The 18,983-nt window shown below is 50.1% G+C and overlaps 1 protein-coding gene across 2 annotated transcripts in view; it reads left to right on the top strand.

Annotated features, from left to right (window-relative positions):
• The window catches only part of LOC120924757, a gene marked incomplete at its 5' end in the record, with an annotated part of 109,626 nt that overhangs the window by 14,217 nt on the left and 76,426 nt on the right, over window positions 1-18,983 (top strand). For both annotated transcript variants that reach the window (XM_040335784.1, XM_040335785.1), the window contains 3 exon segments: window positions 3,668-3,731; window positions 5,272-5,287; window positions 6,039-6,114. In XM_040335784.1, coding sequence (XP_040191718.1) covers window positions 3,668-3,731; window positions 5,272-5,287; window positions 6,039-6,114 — 156 coding nt within the window.

The raw sequence follows: 18,983 nt of genomic DNA, 5'->3' as shown, positions 1-18,983 counted from the left end.
AAGGTTTTATAGTAGCCCTGAGGGCAGGCCCTGGCTTTTCCCCCGTTTTCAGTTGCTTTAAAGCTAGGAGGGCCTCTCCAGTTGTAATAGGCGCTCCTAAGTGGGACATGTCTTGCCCGGGACGGGTGGGGAACCATAAGTGGTTAGAAAGTCGTCTATGAGTTTTGTACGTGCTAGAGTGTCTTCGGTCGCAAGGGGTTTAGGCAGGTTGTAAAGGGAGGAGAGGTATCGGACAAAGTGTTGGGCTATGTGTTCAGTCTTGGTACCCGAGGCACCCGTAGGGGAGGTGATGGCATGTATGGTAAGAGCCGCTTTTTTCTTTTGCAGGGCGTTGGCCAGTAACTTCCCTGCCTTATTACCAAATTCGTAGTATAATTTATGGGTAAGGGCAAATTTACGTTTCAACCGTATTTGTAATTCACCTAACAGTTCCTCCCTAGCTGAGAGAAGAGCAGTGTGGGAGTCCACTGCAACAGTGCGCTTTCGAGCCCTCTCAAGGGTCTTCACCCGGTTAGACAGTCCTTCCTGAGTTTGTGTAGTTTTGCCATTAAAGGATCACTAAAGGATTTTTTTTTAATCTAAATAGCTTCCTTTACCTTACTGCAGTACTGGTTTCATGTCCTCATTGTTCGTTTTTGCTTTGAAGTTGCTGTAATTCTGCTGTGATCTCCACACTTCCTGCTCGTCTGTTTCCTTATAACCACAGTACTGGGAGCTTTCTCACGGTGGTCTAAGCTGTCATTACTGTGTGTCTAAAACTTCCCAGAACCAATCAGATTCATTTTAAAAACAAAACACTGCCCTGGATTTGTTTGTTTTTGTTCTGTGTGTCTCTACTTCACAGAAACATGAAGCCAGTTTAAAAGTGAAAGTGAAACTAGAGGCACATTATATGATTGATTTTTATATATTTTTAATCATTTTTAAAAGGAATCAGTTAACTTTTATGTCTCTATACCCTGTAAACGGTCATTTCAGCAAAAAAAATGTTTTCCTTTAGTGACCCTTTAAAGAGATAATTTCTCCCCTAACGACGCATTTATGAGCTGCCCAAACGGTGGCTGGGGCCATATCAGCAGTGTCATTGACCTCAAAATAGTTGGAGAGGCTGTTAGATCTGTGGGCCACACATCCAGCCAATTGGTCCCCCAGGCGACCAATATTGTAAGCTGCCTGATCATGTGCGCCATCACCCCTCTCCCTTCTGGCTTGCCCTGCCCTCCCCGGAGACGTCCTGTTCCTTTTTCTTATAGGACCGATCATACCATCCTATATTATCGTGCTTCCTAAGGTCCCCTCCCGATCACAGTATGTTCCCTTTTGGGGTGTTCGGGTATTGGGTTGACCCTTGCTGGTCCACTACCTTCCAGTTTGCATTCATGTTTCTCAGGACCCCCCCTATTTAACTGTACCGTTGCTGTACTTAGAAAAGTTTTCTCTTGCTTTAGTAGGTGATTAGTCACATGTATGTAACGTTGTTGAAATGTTTGCCTTCCTATGCTTACTATGTTTCGCATATATTTGCATTGAATACTTTGTGAAGATGTTCTGTATGATGTTTGTCATGCTTCTGTACCTGTTGAAAATCAATAAAATTTTGAAAAAAAAATAATAGTCATACACACTCGCCCCTTTCATGCTCTAATAGTCATACACCCCGCTCCTTTCACGATCTTCTAGTCGTACACCCCCGCCCCTTTCACGACCTTATAGTCATACACACCCGCCCCTTTCACGACCTTATAGTCGTACACCCCCGCCCCTTTCACGATCTTATAGTCGTACACCCCCGCCCCTTTCACGATCTTATAGCCGTACACCCCCGCCCCTTTCACGATCTTATAGTCGTACACACCCGCCCCTTTCACGACCTTATAGTCATACACACCCGCCCCTTTCACGATCTTATAGTCATACACCCCCGCTCCTTTCACGATCTTCTAGTCGTACACCCCCGCCCCTTTCACGATCTTATAGTCGTACACACCCGCCCCTTTCACGACCTTATAGTCATACACACCCGCCCCCTTTCACGATCTATAGTCATACACCCCCGCCTCCTTTCACGATCTTCTAGTCGTACACCCCCGCCCCTTTCACGACCTTATAGTCATACACATCCGTCCCTTGCAGAGTGGAGCGAGCATCGAGAACGTGCGGCAACGTCTGTCACAAGGTCCGCACGTTACAGCTCATTCCCTGCTTTTCATGTTCGGCAATTTTCGCCAGCTCCGTTTGCTAGAGCACTGCGCCTGCACAGTACAGGGGGGGACATTATCCACTGGGGGGACACTCATCGGCAGAACACCGGAACTGATATTGGTCAGCAGAGAGTGGACTTCAGACCGATCGCTGCTGAAAATGGGTCACAGGAGTGCAAAACCATTTGTTCTCCTACAAGCCCAGGCTAGGTACAGATTGCGGTGACTGTGGTGGGAATTTGATAAGCCCTCAAAGTTGGGGCATTTTCTCCATTCCATGAACTGCCGGATCTCTTCTTGGTGGACGTCTTGGAAGACTCCTTTCCTGGTTGGGCACTTTGTACGTTCACATGAGAAGGATCCTATGGCTGCTCTCTGTTTGGACCATCTTTGGAGGCCGTCATTCAGAAGGTGACTATGGAGAAAAGAACGTTCTTACCCCTAAAGAAGAAGACAAATGTGACAGGTGACAGCCTTGGAAGAGTTCCTTTCATAAACGGCAAGCCTGGATACCTAAGCAGAAGTCTATGTGCTGCGCCCCCCCGAGTCCTCTTCACACGCTACCTCCTAAAGATGTCATATGATGAAACGCGATGGGGTGTGGTCTGGGCGTGGTTTCACAGAACTGAGTGAGAGCTGACAGCCGGAGGAGCTGGACTGACGAATGATGCCCATTTCTGTCCTCTCAATGTAAACAGATGATATATTGTACGCTCATAGCTTGCCTTCTTACCTGTGAGCGGCTTTTTACTTCACGATTTTATTAATAAAACATTGTATTTTACCATGTGCTGCCCCACCTTTCCCCCCTAGAGCTGCCACTGACCCCCCCCACTGTAGCTGCCGCTGACCCTCCCACCCCCCTGGAGCTGCAGCTGCCCCACCCTCCAAAATCCCCCCCCCCACACGGGAGCTGCCGCTGCCCCTCCTATCACCCCCTGGAGCTGCCGCTGACCCTCCCATCCCCCCTGGAGCTGCAGCTGCCCCCCCACCGGAGCTGCCGCTGCCCCAAAGGAGCTGCCGCTGAAAGCAGAAGATTGACAAATCTGATCATTTATACAGAGAACCTCCGGTGGGATTATACACAGGGGGGGTCCCAGGGGGTTCATCATGGTGGAGGCTTTCAACTTGCTGGCAATGTACAAAGTGACGTCACAGGATTTTTTATGGATCTTTGTACACATAGGGAAATTTATAATATGAAGACTTTGGAATTGGATGATGTTGAAGTTTGCAGCTCAGACACAAGTTTGGTATCATTTTAATAGCCCAGCATTTATTTATTTTTAAGGGTGACTTGTGACACTTTTTGCTTAGTTTTGTGTGCTGGACAACTTTTCTACATATATACTGTGTGTGTGTGTGTGTGTGTGTGTATATATGTATTCTCATATGCAGCCAGAAGGTGGCACTCTCATGTTCTTTTCACATTTTCCAGGATTTCCTTCTCTTTTTTTTTTATTCAGGAGGGAAAGAAGATCAAAGTTGAGGTGAAAGAAGAGGTGGAGACATCTATGGAGATTGGCGCCGGTGAGTAATATACAAAGGAGGCACAATTCACTAAGATATAACACACGTTTTACCACTGAGCGATAACCTGGTATGGTTTAGGGCATGGGTGCTCAACCTGTGGCTCTCCAGCTGTTTCAGAACTACAATTCCCATGAGGCATTGCAAGCTACTGACTGTTACAAGCATGACTCCCAAAGGCAGAGGCATGATGGGACTTGAAGTTCTGCAACAGCTGGAGAGCCACAGGTTGAACACCCATGGTTTAGGGGGATGGGTGTACTCACCCCCCCCTTTCCTGGCCTGCCCGGCTTTATGCTCAGAAAAGGGTCTGCTATGGATTTTTGGGGGGCTCATGCAATTTTATTTTCCCGCCGCTTTTATCTACATGCTGCTGACAGCGGAGATGACTCATCGTTGTTAGGAAACCGGCTCCTTAACAACCAGTGACTCACCCCTATTGGCTGACAGCGGAGATGACTCATCGTTGTTAGGAAACCGGCTCCTTAACAACCAGTGACTCGCCCCTATTGGCTGGCAGCGGGGATGACTCATCGTTGTTAGGAAGCCGGCTCCTTAACAACCAGCGACTCACCCCTATTGGCTGACAGCAGGGATGACTCGTTAGGAAGCCGGCTCCTTAACAACCAGTGACTCATCCCTATTGGCTGACAGCGGGGATGACTCGTTAGGAAGCCGGCTCCTTAACAACCAGTGACTCACCCCTATTGGCTGACAGCGGAGATGACTCATCGTTGTTAGGAAGCCTGCTCCTTAACAACCAGCGACTCACCCATATTAGCTGACAGCGGGGATGACTCGTTGGGAAGCCGGTTCCTTAACAACCAGTGACTCACCCCTATTGGCTGACAGCGGGGATGACTCGTTAGGAAGCCGGCTCCTTAACAACCAGTGACTCACCCCTATTGGCTGACAGCGGAGATGACTCATCATTGTTCGGAAGCCTGCTCCTTAACAACCAGCGACTCACCCATATTAGCTGACAGCGGGGATGACTCGTTAGGAAGCCGGCTCCTTAACAACCAGTGACTCACCTCTATTGGCTGACAGCGGGGATGACTTGTTAGGAAGCCGGCTCCTTAACAACCAGTGACTCACCCCTATTGGCTGACAGCGGGGATGCTACATCTCAGCACATCTCCTGCAGCCGATCTCGCCTCCTGCAGCCCATCTCGCCTCCTGCAGCCCATCTCGCCTCCTGCAGCCCATTTCGCCTCCTGCAGCCCATCTCGCCTCCTGCAGCCCATTTCGCCTCCTGCAGCCCATCTCGCCTCCTGCAGCCCATTTCGCCCCCTGCAGCCCATCTCGCCTCCTGCAGCCCATCTCGCCTCCTGCAGCCCATCTCGCCTCCTGCAGCCCATCTCGCCCCCTGCAGCCCATTTCGCCCCCTGCAGCCCATTTCGCCTCCTGCAGCCCATTTCGCCTCCTGCAGCCCATTTCGCCTCCTGCAGCACATTTCACCTTCTGCAGCCTCTTTTGCCCACTTTCTGTCTCCATTCACTCACTTTGCCTTTTTGTCTGTCTTCTTATGTCATTACAGATGGACAGTACACAAGGTATGACATCATCAGAGCTAATAAAGGGGGAATGGAATCCTAGCCCTCTATGACTGGAGGAGTCCCATGTACTGAGCATGTGCAGATATTTTTCTGATGGATGTTGGAATAGGTGAAGCAGTTCCATCCATAGTGGTGTCCTGGGAAGGGGCTCCTATCTCACAGTAATGGTGATCCATGCTGGTGTAGTAGGGTGGAGCTGGGTGTAGTAGGGTGGAGCTATCAGAGCTGGGTGGAGTAAGGTGGTGGTGTCATAGAGGGGGGTAGTAGGGTGGAGCTGGGTGTAGTAGGGTGGAGCTATCAGAGCTGGGTGGAGTAAGGTGGTGGTGTCATAGAGGGGGGGGTAGTAGGGTGGAGCTGGGTGTAGTAGGGTGGAGCTGAGTGTAGTAGGGTGGAGCTATCAGAGCTGGGTGGAGTAGGGTGGAGGTGTCATAGAGGGGGTAGTAGGATGGAGCCGTCAGAGCTAAGTGTAGTAAAGTGGAGGTGTCATAGAGGGGGTAGTAGGGTGGAGCTGTCAGAGCTGAGTGGAGGTGTCATAGGGGCGTGTAGTAAGGTGGTGTTCTCATAGAGGGGAGGTAGTAGGGTGGAGCTGGGTGTAGTAAAGTGGAGGTGTCATAGAGGGGGTAGTAGGGTGGCACTGTCAGAGCTGGGTGTAGTAGAGTGGAGGTTGTCATAGGGGGGTGTAGTAGGGTGGAGGTATTTTTTTTGTTTGAGGATGGATTGTGATTGGAGATTGTTGTGATATTTGTAGATCTGTGACTCGGGACATGAAGGGGGCGAGTGGTGGAGGTCACGTCCTTCCCAAACCGCTGAGCCGTGAAGAGAAGGTGAGTACCAGGAGCTCATCGTTTTTATGAATGGTTGTGGGAAGGTGGGGGAGGGGGGCGACCTGTAATACCAGTACACAGCGTTGTCTCCTTCAGTAATACCAGTACATGGTTGTGATGGAACTGCTTGGCTACCTGATCTTCTTTCTCCTACACCACGGGACACAGAGCCATTCATTACATAATGGGTTAAGGGTCACCAGCGGTGATTGGACACTGGCACAACCAATTGAAGACGGTTCTCCTCCATATAACCCCTCCCATCAGGAAGTACCTCAGTTTTTTCGCCAGTGTCTAAAGGTGTTGGACGCATGGAGGATGTGATAAGGAAAGCTCTGCCAAAGAGACCCTCTGGGTGTAAAAAAGAGCTATGCTTTTGGATCCATCCAAAACGCCAGATAAATTACGCTGAAACTGGATGGGATCTCATGCAAGAGGCGTCGCCTGTAATGTCTCTCTTCGGAGGACTGGGCTCTAGGGTCCAGCACTTTCGCTATATACGCTAAAAGTCCTGGTAAGAGTCTTTTTAACAAGGCCCAGGGGAGAGGTCTCCTTTAAATAGGAACCCATATCCCTGAAGGTTGGCACACAAAGCCCGCCATGGTGGGTGAAGATTGGTGCTGTCTGAATTTATTTAGCAGAAAAACCTTCCTTCGGGGATAAAGGTAAGAGGGAAAGGAATCCTAAGAACAATCTTAAGGACTTTTTTCCAATTTTGAGTAGGGTGTTGTCTCTTTTTTTGGCCACTAGATGGAGTAAAGAGCTGAATTTTTTTACTCACCACGCTCTATACAGGGTGAGGTCCGGCAGGAAAAGCACACTTCCTCCGCCGCAGAGCTCTGCAGGACAAGCACACTTCCTCCGCCGCAGAGCTCTGCAGGACAAGCACACTTCCTCCGCGCAGAGCTCTGCAGGACAAGCACACTTCCTCCGCCGCAGAGCTCTGCAGGACAAGCACACTTCCTCCGCCGCAGAGCTCTGCAGGACAAGCACACTTCCTCCGCCGCAGAGCTCTGCAGGACAAGCACACTTCCTCCGCCGCAGAGCTCTGCAGGACAAGCACACTTCCTCCGCCGCAGAGCTCTGCAGGACAAGCACACTTCCTCCGCCGCAGAGCTCTGCAGGACAAGCACACTTCCTCCGCCGCAGAGCTCTGCAGGACAAGCACTCCCTCCGCCGCAGAGCTCTGCAGGACAAGCACACTTCCTCCACTGCAGAGCTCTGCAGGACAAGCACACTTCCTCCGCTGCAGAGCTCTGCATAAGGACGGCCACGGCTTCTCTCCTCCAAACGCTGGGAAAGGAAGCCCAGCACAGTCCAAATTAGCAGGGGGAGGCTCCTCCTCGTCCCAGGACAGCCGCCATGTGTGCGCTTTAATCGGCAGCGGGGGTGGAGTAAGGTGGTGGTGTCATAGAGGGGGGTAGTAGGGTGGAGCTGAGTGTAGTAGGATGGAGCTGTCAGAGCTGGGTGGAGTAGAGTGGAGGTGTCATAGAGGGGGGGGTAGTAGGGTGGCACTGTCAGAGCTGCGTGGAGTAAGGGGGTGGTGTCATAGAGGGGGTAGTAGGATGGAGCCGTCAGAGCTAAGTGTAGTAAAGTGGAGGTGTCATAGAGGGGATAGTAGGGTGGAGCTGGGTGTAGTAAAGTGGAGGTGTCATAGAGGGGGTAGTAGGGTGGAGCTGTAAGAGCTGGGTGTAGTAAAGTGGAGGTGTCATAGAGGGGGTAGTAGGGTGGAGCTGTCAGAGCTGAGTGTAGTAGAGTGGAGGTGTCAGAGAGGGGGGGGGGTAGTAGGGTGGCACTGTCAGAGCTGGGTGTAGTAGAGTGAAGGTGTCATAGAGGGGGGGGGGTAGTAGGGTGGCACTGTCAGAGCTGGGTGTAGTAGAGTGGAGGTGTCATAGAGGGGGGGGGTAGTAGGGTGGTGTTCTCATAGAGGGGAGGTAGGGTGGAGCTGGGTGTAGTAAAGTGAAGGTGTCATAGAGGGGGTAGTAGGGTGGAGCTGTCAGAGCTGAGTGTAGTAGAGTGGAGGTGTCATAGAGGGGGGGGGGGGGGAGTAGGGTGGCACTGTCAGAGCTGGGTGTAGTAGAGTGGAGGTGTCATAGGGGGGGGGGGGGTAGTAGGGTGGCACTGTCAGAGCTGGGTGTAGTAGAGTGGAGGTGTCATAGGGGGGGGTAGTAGGGTGGAGCTGTCAGAGCTGAGTGGAGTAGAGTGGAGGTGTCATAGGGGGGTGTAGTAAGGTGGTGTTCTCATAGAGTGGAGGTAGTAGGGTGGAGCTGTCAGAGCTGGGTGTAGTAGAGTGGAGGTGGGGGGGGGGGTAGTAGGGTGGCACTGTCAGAGCTGGGTGTAGTAAGGGGTGGTGTCATAGAGGGGATAGTAGGGTGGAGCTGTCAGAGCTGAGTGGAGTAGAGTGGAGGTGTCATAGGGGGGTGTAGTAAGGTGGTGTTCTAATAGAGGGGAGGTAGTAGGGTGGAGCTGTCAGAGCTGGGTGTAGTAGAGTGGAGGTGGGGGGGGGGGGGTAGTAGGGTGGCACTGTCAGAGCTGGGTGTAGTAAGGGGTGGTGTCATAGAGGGGATAGTAGGGTGGAGCTGTCAGAGCTGAGTGGAGTAGAGTGGAGGTGTCATAGGGGGGTGTAGTAAGGTGGTGTTCTCATAGAGGGGAGGTAGTAGGGTGGAGCTGTCAGAGCTGGGTGTAGTAGAGTGGAGGTGGGGGGGGGGTGGGTAGTAGGGTGGCACTGTCAGAGCTGGGTGTAGTAAGGGGTGTGTCATAGAGGGGATAGTAGGGTGGAGCTGTCAGAGCTGAGTGGGAGTAGAGTGGAGGTGTCATAGGGGGGTGTAGTAAGGTGGTGTTCTAATAGAGGGGAGGTAGTAGGGTGGAGCTGTCAGAGCTGGGTGTAGTAGAGTGGAGGTGGGGGGGGGGTAGTAGGGTGGCACTGTCAGAGCTGGGTGTAGTAAGGGGTGGTGTCATAGAGGGGATAGTAGGGTGGAGCTGTCAGAGCTGAGTGGAGTAGAGTGGAGGTGTCATAGGGGGTGTAAAAAGGAAGCCCAGCACAGTCCAAATTAGCAGGGGGAGGCTCCTCCTCGTCCCAGGACAGCCGCCATTATGCCCTAGGTCGCACTTGCACAGGGGGCACGCTTTATCGGCAGCGGGGGTGGAAGAAGAGGAGGGAGATTGCGAGTGGGTTGTGGGCACCGCCAGTTTGAAAGATGGCGCTCAATACAGGAGCCATAAAAGAATCTCGGAGGCCGGCAGCTCTTCCTTTGGGACACAGCAGCATTCAGGGGGCACGTAAGCTCTATGTGGTTGGTGGGGCACTACCAAGAGAGACACCTATGGCATGAAACTGTGATACAGGAAAAGCCATTGCCACTATCAGGGGTAACAATTTGGCACCTGGGCATGCATATGTCACTGAGGACACTTTTACTGCAGCCCTGGAAAGATTAGAAGGGAAAATCGCTACGCTAATCGCAAAGTCCTCGTAAAAGGCGAAGCAGATCTCCTTCGGTGGTTTTAGATCCTCTTTCAGAAAAATCTGATAAGGATGAGATAACACCTACAGAGCCCTGGCAGTACAGATATTTATTGTGAGAGCCCGTTACCCCTGTAGGGGTTTTAGGATCCGGTGAGTGCGGGACCATTGGGAGAGAGCACAGAGTGTTTTTCACGGAAGGCACGCAGCACTTTATTTATTTATTTTGCATGAAGCAATATTGGACTTTGTTTGATATACACTTTTCATATTTGAAGAATATCACTAGCACTTTATTGCACAAACCTAGATTTATTTATTTAATATATTTAATTCACTTATTTCCTCACTTTATTTATTTATTTGTCCATCACTGTATTTTGCACACCAACAACACCACCCAGGTGGATACACTTAATTGACAGCTATTATTATTCATATTCTACACCTAAGTTGGCGCTACCACCTGCTACTTTTATTCACAAGGATGAGATAACACCTAGAGGCCAGGGATGAGGAGTCGGACGGATCAGGGATATCAGAGGAACCCTTCTCTGCTTCCCAGATGCTAAGGTCACAGGTACAATGTTATGCTGAAAGTGCGTACTGCATTCAGGTTGCCCTCTTCGGAGTTGACTGAATCACCTGTCTCCTCCCTGGGCTCAGTCCTGCAGGGTGCACGCTCTTCTTCCGCTTCATCGTTATTAAAGAAGTTAATCTACGCAGACTGGTTACATCAGACAAGTGTTTCTCACCTCCTAAGAAGTTTGACATTCTTTATCCTATGGAGGAAGAATTTTCCAAGAAGGGGAGCCTGCCTTCTGTAGATACAGCTATTTCTTGTGTAAATAAGAACCTGACTTGTCCAGTGGATGACGTACAAGTGTTCAAAGATCCTTCGGAAAGAGGTTGGAATCTACAAATACCTTCCTTCCTTCTGGCTGGGTCAGTCGCCCAACCTGCTGTAGCAGCGGTAGGCATGTGTCAGATCCTCAAGGACCAGGTAAAACAAGGGCTGAAGGAGCTGCCTCAGAACAAGTCAAATTGTGGGAGAATTTGCCTAAAGCCTTATGTTTTACAATAGATGCTATGAGAGATTCTATTCAGCAAGCGTCTCGTCTCACACTCCAGCTGGTACACATGTGCAGAGTGCTTTGGCTAAAGCATTGGTTAGCAGAGGCACCATGCAAAAAGCTTTTGGCCAGTTTCCTTTTTTATGGCGAACACCTCTTTGGGGAAGATCTGGAAAAATATATCCAAAAGATATCGCGTGGGAAGACCACTCTATTACCAGAGAAGAAGAACAACAAGTGACCTTGTTTTAAACGTTCTCTCTCGCCGGCTCCTGGTAAATCTACCTCCAGCCAGTGGTGACGGCATTTTCAGCCAACCACAAAGGCTAAAGAAGACCAGGCCCAGAAGAACAAGAAGCAGTGGGGTTCAAAGGCTAAGGCCACGTACACACGACCGAACATGTCTGCTGAAACTGGTCCGCGGACATGTTCGGTCGTGTGTAGGGCCGACCGGACAATTTTCCGGCCTAGCGGACAGGTTTCCAGCGGACAAAAGTTTCTTAGCATGCTAAGAAACTTGTCCGCTGGAAGCCTGTTCTGTCGGACATGTCCGATGGTCAGTACGACTCACCGGACATGTCCGCTGGCCCGAGAACCCGCGCATGGTGTCAAAGTGATTCGACTCATGCGTGAAAGCATTGAACTTCCGGGTTTGCGGACGTGGCGGCGCCACGTCACCGCGCTGTCTGTCCGCTGGGATTTTGGTTTGATGGTGTGTACAACCATCAGACCAAAATCTTAGAGCGGACATGTCCGATGAAAACGGTCCGCGGACCGTTTTCATCGGATATGTTCGCTCGTCTGTACAAGGCCTCACAAGCAAAACCCCAAAGCCTCTTTATAAAGAGGCGCCCCCGCTCGGCCGAGTGGGGGGACAGCTTTGTCAGTTTTCAGCAGCATGGCAGACAGAAATCCAGGACAGATGGGTAGTATCCCTAGGATACAAACTGGAATTTCGAGAGATCCCATCTTCTCAGTTCCGAAGCTCAAGGCTCTCCAAGGATCCACTAAAAAGAGCGTCCTTCAAGGGATTGGATCACTTCCTGCCCCAAGGGGTGATCACAGAAGTACCCCTAAAGGAGCAAGGTTCAGGTTTTTATTCAAACCTCTTTGTGATCCCAAAACCAAACAGAGACGTCAGTCCCATTCTGGATCTAAGATCTATGAATCCTATTCTGAACATTCGCCATTTCCGAATGGAATCGATTCGATCAGAGGTCGCCACCCTACAAGGTGGAGAATTCATGGCGTCGATAGATATCAAAGACGCATATTAACATGTGCCTATCCATCCCGCTCACCAAAAGTTCTTAAGGTTTGCAGTGGAACATCGCCACTTCCAGTTTGTAGCTCTGCCCTTTGGTGTGGCTACCACCCCCCGGGTATTTACAAAGGTACTAGCCCCTCTGTTGGTAAATCTCAGAGCACAAGGCATAGCGATAACAGCCTATCTAGACGATCTACTTGTAATAGATCAGTGGCAGGATTAAGCTGTGCTTACCACAATAAAATACCTGGAGCATTTAGGATGGATTGTAAACTTACAAAAATCCTCTCTACCAGCCCAACGAAGGGTAGAGTATCTGGGCATGATCATAGACACAGCCCAAAGCTGGTTATTCCTACCAGAGCCAAAGATCAAGTCTCTAAAGGACCTGATCCACAAGGTCAAGGCAAAGAAAGGACCGTCTATTCGCCTTTGCATGAGGCTATTGGGGAAGATGGTAGCCTCCTTCGAGGCTGTCCCTTACGCCCAGTTTCATTCGAGACTACTTCAAGGCAGTATCTTAGCCTCCTGGAACAGGACGATCCAAGCTCTGGATTTACCCATGCACCTGTCTTCATAAGTGCGCCAAAGCTTCAGTTGGTGGTTAAAGACCAAGAACTTGCGGAAAGGAAGATCCTTTCTCCCAGTCACCTGGAAGATGGTGTCTACGGATGCCAGCCTAATGGACTGGGGAGCAGTGTTGGAAGAAGCTTCAGCCCAGAGAACCTTGGCCAAGACCGAAAGGAGCCTGCCCATCAACATTCTGGAAATACGGGCAGTATATTTACCCCTCAGAACCTGGACACACAGGTTACAGGGCCACCCAATTCGGATTCAGTCCGACAATGCTACTGCAGTAGCTTACATCAATCACCAGGGAGGCACCCGCAGTCAGGGCACTCAGAAGGAGGTGAATCGGATTTTGACATGGGCAGAAGATCTTGTTCCTTGTCTCTCTGCCATCTTCATTCCAGGGGTAGGAAACTGGCAGCTGGACTAATTGATTCACCAGCAGCTATCACCAGGAGAGTGGTCTCTCCACCCCGAGATCTTTCAGGCCATATGCCATAGATGGGGGACCCTGGATGTAGATCTATTAGCCTCCAGGTTCAACAGGAAGTTGGACAATTTTGTGTCCAGGACGAGAGATCCTCTGGCCTACGGATCGGATGCTCTAATAATTCCGTGGAATCAGTTCTCACTGATCTATGCGCTTCCTTCAATCGCTTTCTTACAAAGGCTACTTTGCAGGATCAAGAGGGAAAGAATTCCTGTAATCTTAGTGCTCCCAAATTGGCCCAGAAGACCCTGGTACGCCAAAATAATAAAGATGGCGGTAGGAAAACCTTGGAAGCTTCCACTTCGTCACGGCCTGCTATCACAAGGTCCAGTGTTCCATCCTTCCTTACAAAAGCCAAATTTGACGGTTTGGCTGCTGAGGCCCACATTCTGTGGAAGAAAGGGATCTCGGGTCCGGTGCTTTCTACACTTATTAATGCCAGAAAGCCAGCTTCCAGGCTTATTTACTATAGAGTCTGGAAAGCATACGTTTCATGGTGTGAAACTAACAAATGGAATCCTCAAAGATATGACATAAGTAGGATTCTCGCCTTTTGCCAGCTAGGAGTGGATATGAAATGAGCCCTTAGTACCATCAAGGGTCAAATATCGGCTCTATCAGTCGTCTTTCAGAGACCGATGGCATCTCATTCCCTAGTACGGGCCTTCATTCAGGGGGTACTGCGGATCAATCCGCCAGTCAGTCTCCCTTGTGCCCATGGGATCTGAATTTAGTATTGTCAGTCTTGCAGAAGCAACCCTTTGAACCTATTCGCCACATTCCGCTGATTCTTTTAAGCAGGAAATTTGCTTTTTTGATTGCTATCTCTTCGGCTAGAAGAGTATCTGAATTAGCAGCTCTTTCTTGCAAAGAGCCTTATTTAATTTGCCACAATGACAAAATTGTACTACAACCCCATCCTGCCTTTTTACCTAAGGTGGTGTCGGCTTTTCATTTAAATCAAGACATTGTTCTGCCTTCTTTTCTTCCGGATCTGCGGACAGTGGAAGAAAAATTATTACTCTCTAGATCTAGTGAGAGCAGTAAAGGTGTATCTTCAGGGGACGGCTCAGATACGCAAAATAGATGTTTTGTTTATTTTGCCAGATGGTCCCAAGAAGGGACAAGCGGCATCAAGATCCACTATCTCCAGGTGGATTTGACAAACAATGATTCAAGCCTATGGTTTAAAGAACAGAACTCCTCCTTTTTCTGTTAGGGCACACTCTACCAGGGCGATAAGTGCTTCATGGGCAGAGCATCACCAGGCTTCGTTGGCTCAGATCTGTAAAGCTGCAAATTAGTCTTCAGTCCACACATTTTCCAAATTCTATCAAATAGATGTGAAAGGACAGGAGGATGCTGCCTTTGGGCGAAGTGTGCTGCAGGCAGCAGTATAGGGCTTCTTGTCCATAGCGGCCTGCTTGATCTGAGTCTCCCACCCTTCATATGGAGCATTGCTCTGGGACGTCCCATTATGTAATGAATGGCTCTGTGTCCCGTGGTGTACGAGAAAGAAAACAGGATTTTTAAAACGGCTTACCTGTAAAATCCCTTTCTTGGAGTACACCACGGGACACAGAGGAACCCCCTTCTTATGGGAACCTTATTGCTTGCTACAATACTGAGGTACTTCCTGTATGGGAGGGGTTATATGGAGGGGAACTGTCTTCAATTGGTTGTGCCAGTGTCCAATCACCGCTGGTGACCCTTAACCCATTATGTAATGAATGGCTCTGTGTTCCGTGGTGTACTCCAAGAAAAGGATTTTACAGGTAAGCTGTTATAAAAATCCTGCCCCCCCCCCCCCCAATCATCCTACACAGACAAGATGTGAGGTAAAATCCAAAGGAATGACTCTTTATTAAAATTCAGACACATTCTTTATACCCCACAGGAGGACAATCCCCTTCTGATCATATTACTCTAACAATGCAAACTGTACACAGGAATATAATTACTATAGCGAAAGAACAGCCAACATATACTATAAACATTACGTTAATTACACAACTAGCCACCTAGGTCACTCAGTGCCCACTCAGATTATTTGGCACCAAGCCCCCCACACCTGGATACAAAGTACATTACACACTATCATCAACATCCCATAATGGTTCAATAACAAGGTATAGAGGTCTGCAAGAGATGAGCAGACTGACAGAAACAATAGGTGAATTAATTAACAACGGGACTGCACCCCAGGAGGCACACAACGTGAGAGACACACATTTATGTATTCTGTCCTCAGAGGATAGACCACGTCCCAGCACTCTGATAGTGTGGAATTAATTGATCTTCGTAGGTTTCTTGAGGGATATTGTTGACAAATATTTCTGTCCCAAGTGAAGGAACCTCTCCAATCCAGTCTGCAGGAGGACCACTATATTCCCTCTCCAATCCAGTCTGCAGGAGGACCACCATATTCCCTCTCCAACCCAGTCTGCAGGAGGACCACCATATTCCCTCTCCAACCCAGTCTGCAGGAGGACCACTATATTCCCTCTCCAACCCAGTCTGCAGGAGGACCACCATATTCCCTCTCCAACCCAGTCTGCAGGAGGACCACCTTATTCCCTCTCCAACCCAGTCTGCAGGAGGGCCACTATATTCCCTCTCCAACCCAGTCTGCAGGAGGACCACCATATTCCCTCTCCAACCCAGTCTGCAGGAGGACCACCATATTCCCTCTCCAACCCAGTCTGCAGGAGGACCACCATATTCCCTCTCCAACCCAGTCTGCAGGAGGGTCACCATATTCCCTCTCCAACCCAGTCTACAGGAGGGTCACCATATTCCCTCTCCAACCCAGTCTGCAGGAGGACCACCATATTCCCTCTCCAACCCAGTCTGCAGGAGGACCACCATATTCCCTCTCCAACCCAGTCTGCAGGAGGACCACCTTATTCCCTCTCCAACCCAGTCTGCAGGAGGACCACCATATTCCCTCTCCAACCCAGTCTGCAGGAGGACCACCATATTCCCTCTCCAACCCAGTCTGCAGGAGGACCACTATATTCCCTCTCCAACCCAGTCTGCAGGAGGACCACCATATTCCCTCTCCAACCCAGTCTGCAGGAGGACCACCTTATTCCCTCTCCAACCCAGTCTGCAGGAGGGCCACTATATTCCCTCTCCAACCCAGTCTGCAGGAGGACCACCATATTCCCTCTCCAACCCAGTCTGCAGGAGGACCACCATATTCCCTCTCCAACCCAGTCTGCAGGAGGACCACCATATTCCCTCTCCAACCCAGTCTGCAGGAGGGTCACCATATTCCCTCTCCAACCCAGTCTACAGGAGGGTCACCATATTCCCTCTCCAACCCAGTCTGCAGGAGGACCACCATATTCCCTCTCCAACCCAGTCTGCAGGAGGACCACCATATTCCCTCTCCAACCCAGTCTGCAGGAGGACCACCTTATTCCCTCTCCAACCCAGTCTGCAGGAGGGCCACCATATTCCCTCTCCAACCCAGTCTGCAGGAGGACCACCATATTCCCTCTCCAACCCAGTCTGCAGGAGGACCACCATATTCCCTCTCCAACCCAGTCTGCAGGAGGACCACCATATTCCCTCTCCAACCCAGTCTGCAGGAGGACCACCATATTCCCTCTCCAACCCAGTCTGCAGGAGGGCCACTATATTCCCTCTCCAACCCAGTCTTCAGGAGGGTCACCATATTCCCTCTCCAACCCAGTCTGCAGGAGGACCACCATATTCCCTCTCCAACCCAGTCTTCAGGAGGACCGCCATATTTCCTCTGACCATTACCCTGTACAAGATTAATATTACACATTTCCATCCACTCCAGAAGAAACACTTTATTGTCCTTATTCAGGGAATTATTCCAAATCTCATGCCACGTACACACAACCATTTTTTACAACGTGAAAAACTACGCAAAAAAATAGAGCATGTTCTAAATTTTTAATGACCATTTTTCACGTCATGAAAAATGCTCTGGAGCCCACACATGGTCGTTTTTAATGACATTAAACATTTATTTTTTATTTTTCACATCATGAAAAACGGTCGTGTGTACGCGGCATCACTCTCAGCGTTCATCACATTGTTCTCCAGCATTAGAGGATGATCTGATCTTTCACCAATCATTATGATCTGACCAGGAGAAGCAGACAAAATCCCCGGTCTCCTCCATGGGATCGGAGGCTGAACTGAGCTCCTAATTATGCTCTGCCTGGAAGAAGCAGACAAAATCCCCGGTCTCCTCCATGGGATCGGAGGCTGAACTGAGCTCCTAATTATGCTCTGCCTGGAAGAAGCAGACAAAATCCCGGTCTCCTCCATGGGATCGGAGGCTGAACTGAGCTCCTAATTATGCTCTGCCTGGAAGAAGCAGACAAAATTCCCAGTCTCCTCCATGGGATCGGAGGCTGAACTGAGCTCCTAATTATGCTCTGCCTGGAAGAAGCAGACAAAATCCCCGGTCTCCTCCATGGGATCGGAGGCTGAACTGAGCTCCTAATTATGCTCTGCCTGGAAGAAGCAGACAAAATTCCCAGTCTCCTCCATGGGATCGGAGGCTGAACTGAGCTCCTAATTATGCTCTGCCTGGAAGAAGCAGACAAAATCCCTGGTCTCCTCCATGGGATCGGAGGCTGAACTGAGCTCCTAATTATGCTCTGCCTGGAAGAAGCAGACAAAATCCCGGTCTCCTCCATGGGATCGGAGGCTGAACTGAGCTCCTAATTATGCTCTGCCTGGAAGAAGCAGACAAAATTCCCAGTCTCCTCCATGGGATCGGAGGCTGAACTGAGCTCCTAATTATGCTCTGCCTGGAAGAAGCAGACAAAATCCCCGGTCTCCTCCATGGGATCGGAGGCTGAACTGAGCTCCTAATTATGCTCTGCCTGGAAGAAGCAGACAAAATTCCCAGTCTCCTCCATGGGATCGGAGGCTGAACTGAGCTCCTAATTATGCTCTGCCTGGAAGAAGCAGACAAAATCCCCGGTCTCCTCCATGGGATCGGAGGCTGAACTGAGCTCCTAATTATGCTCTGCCTGGAAGAAGCAGACAAAATCCCTGGTCTCCTCCATGGGATTGGAGGCTGAACTGAGCTCCTAATTATGCTCTGCCTGGAAGAAGCAGACAAAATTCCCAGTCTCCTCCATGGGATCGGAGGCTGAACTGAGCTCCTAATTATGCTCTGCCTGGAAAAAGCAGACAAAATTCCCAGTCTCCTCCATGGGATCAGAGGCTGAACTGAGCTCCTAATTATGCTCTGCCTGGAAGAAGCAGACAAAATCCCCGGTCTCCTCCATGGGATCGGAGGCTGAACTGAGCTCCTAATTATGCTCTGCCTGGAAGAAGCAGACAAAATCCCGGTCTCCTCCATGGGATCGGAGGCTGAACTGAGCTCCTAATTATGCTCTGCCTGGAAGAAGCAGACAAAATTCCCAGTCTCCTCCATGGGATCGGAGGCTGAACTGAGCTCCTAATTATGCTCTGCCTGGAAGAAGCAGACAAAATCCCCGGTCTCCTCCATGGGATCGGAGGCTGAACTGAGCTCCTAATTATGCTCTGCCTGGAAGAAGCAGACAAAATTCCCAGTCTCCTCCATGGGATCGGAGGCTGAACTGAGCTCCTAATTATGCTCTGCCTGGAAGAAGCAGACAAAATCCCCGGTCTCCTCCATGGGATCGGAGGCTGAACTGAGCTCCTAATTATGCTCTGCCTGGAAGAAGCAGACAAAATCCCTGGTCTCCTCCATGGGATCGGAGGCTGAACTGAGCTCCTAATTATGCTCTGCCTGGAAGAAGCAGACAAAATCCCCAGTCTCTTCCATGGGATCGGAGGCTGAACTGAGCTCCTAATTATGCTCTGCCTGGAAAAAGCAGACAAAATTCCCGGTCTCCTCCATGGGATCGGAGGCTGAACTGAGCTCCTAATTATGCTCTGCCTGGAAGAAGCAGACAAAATCCCCGGTCTCCTCCATGGGATTGGAGGCTGAACTGAGCTCCTAATTATGCTCTGCCTGGAAAA

The sequence above is a fragment of the Rana temporaria genome, chromosome 1 (genome assembly GCF_905171775.1).
Source record: "Rana temporaria chromosome 1, aRanTem1.1, whole genome shotgun sequence".
NCBI lineage: Eukaryota > Metazoa > Chordata > Amphibia > Anura > Ranidae > Rana > Rana temporaria.
The sequence above is the reverse complement of the archived record's forward strand: the minus strand, read 5'-3'. Positions and strand labels throughout refer to the sequence as shown.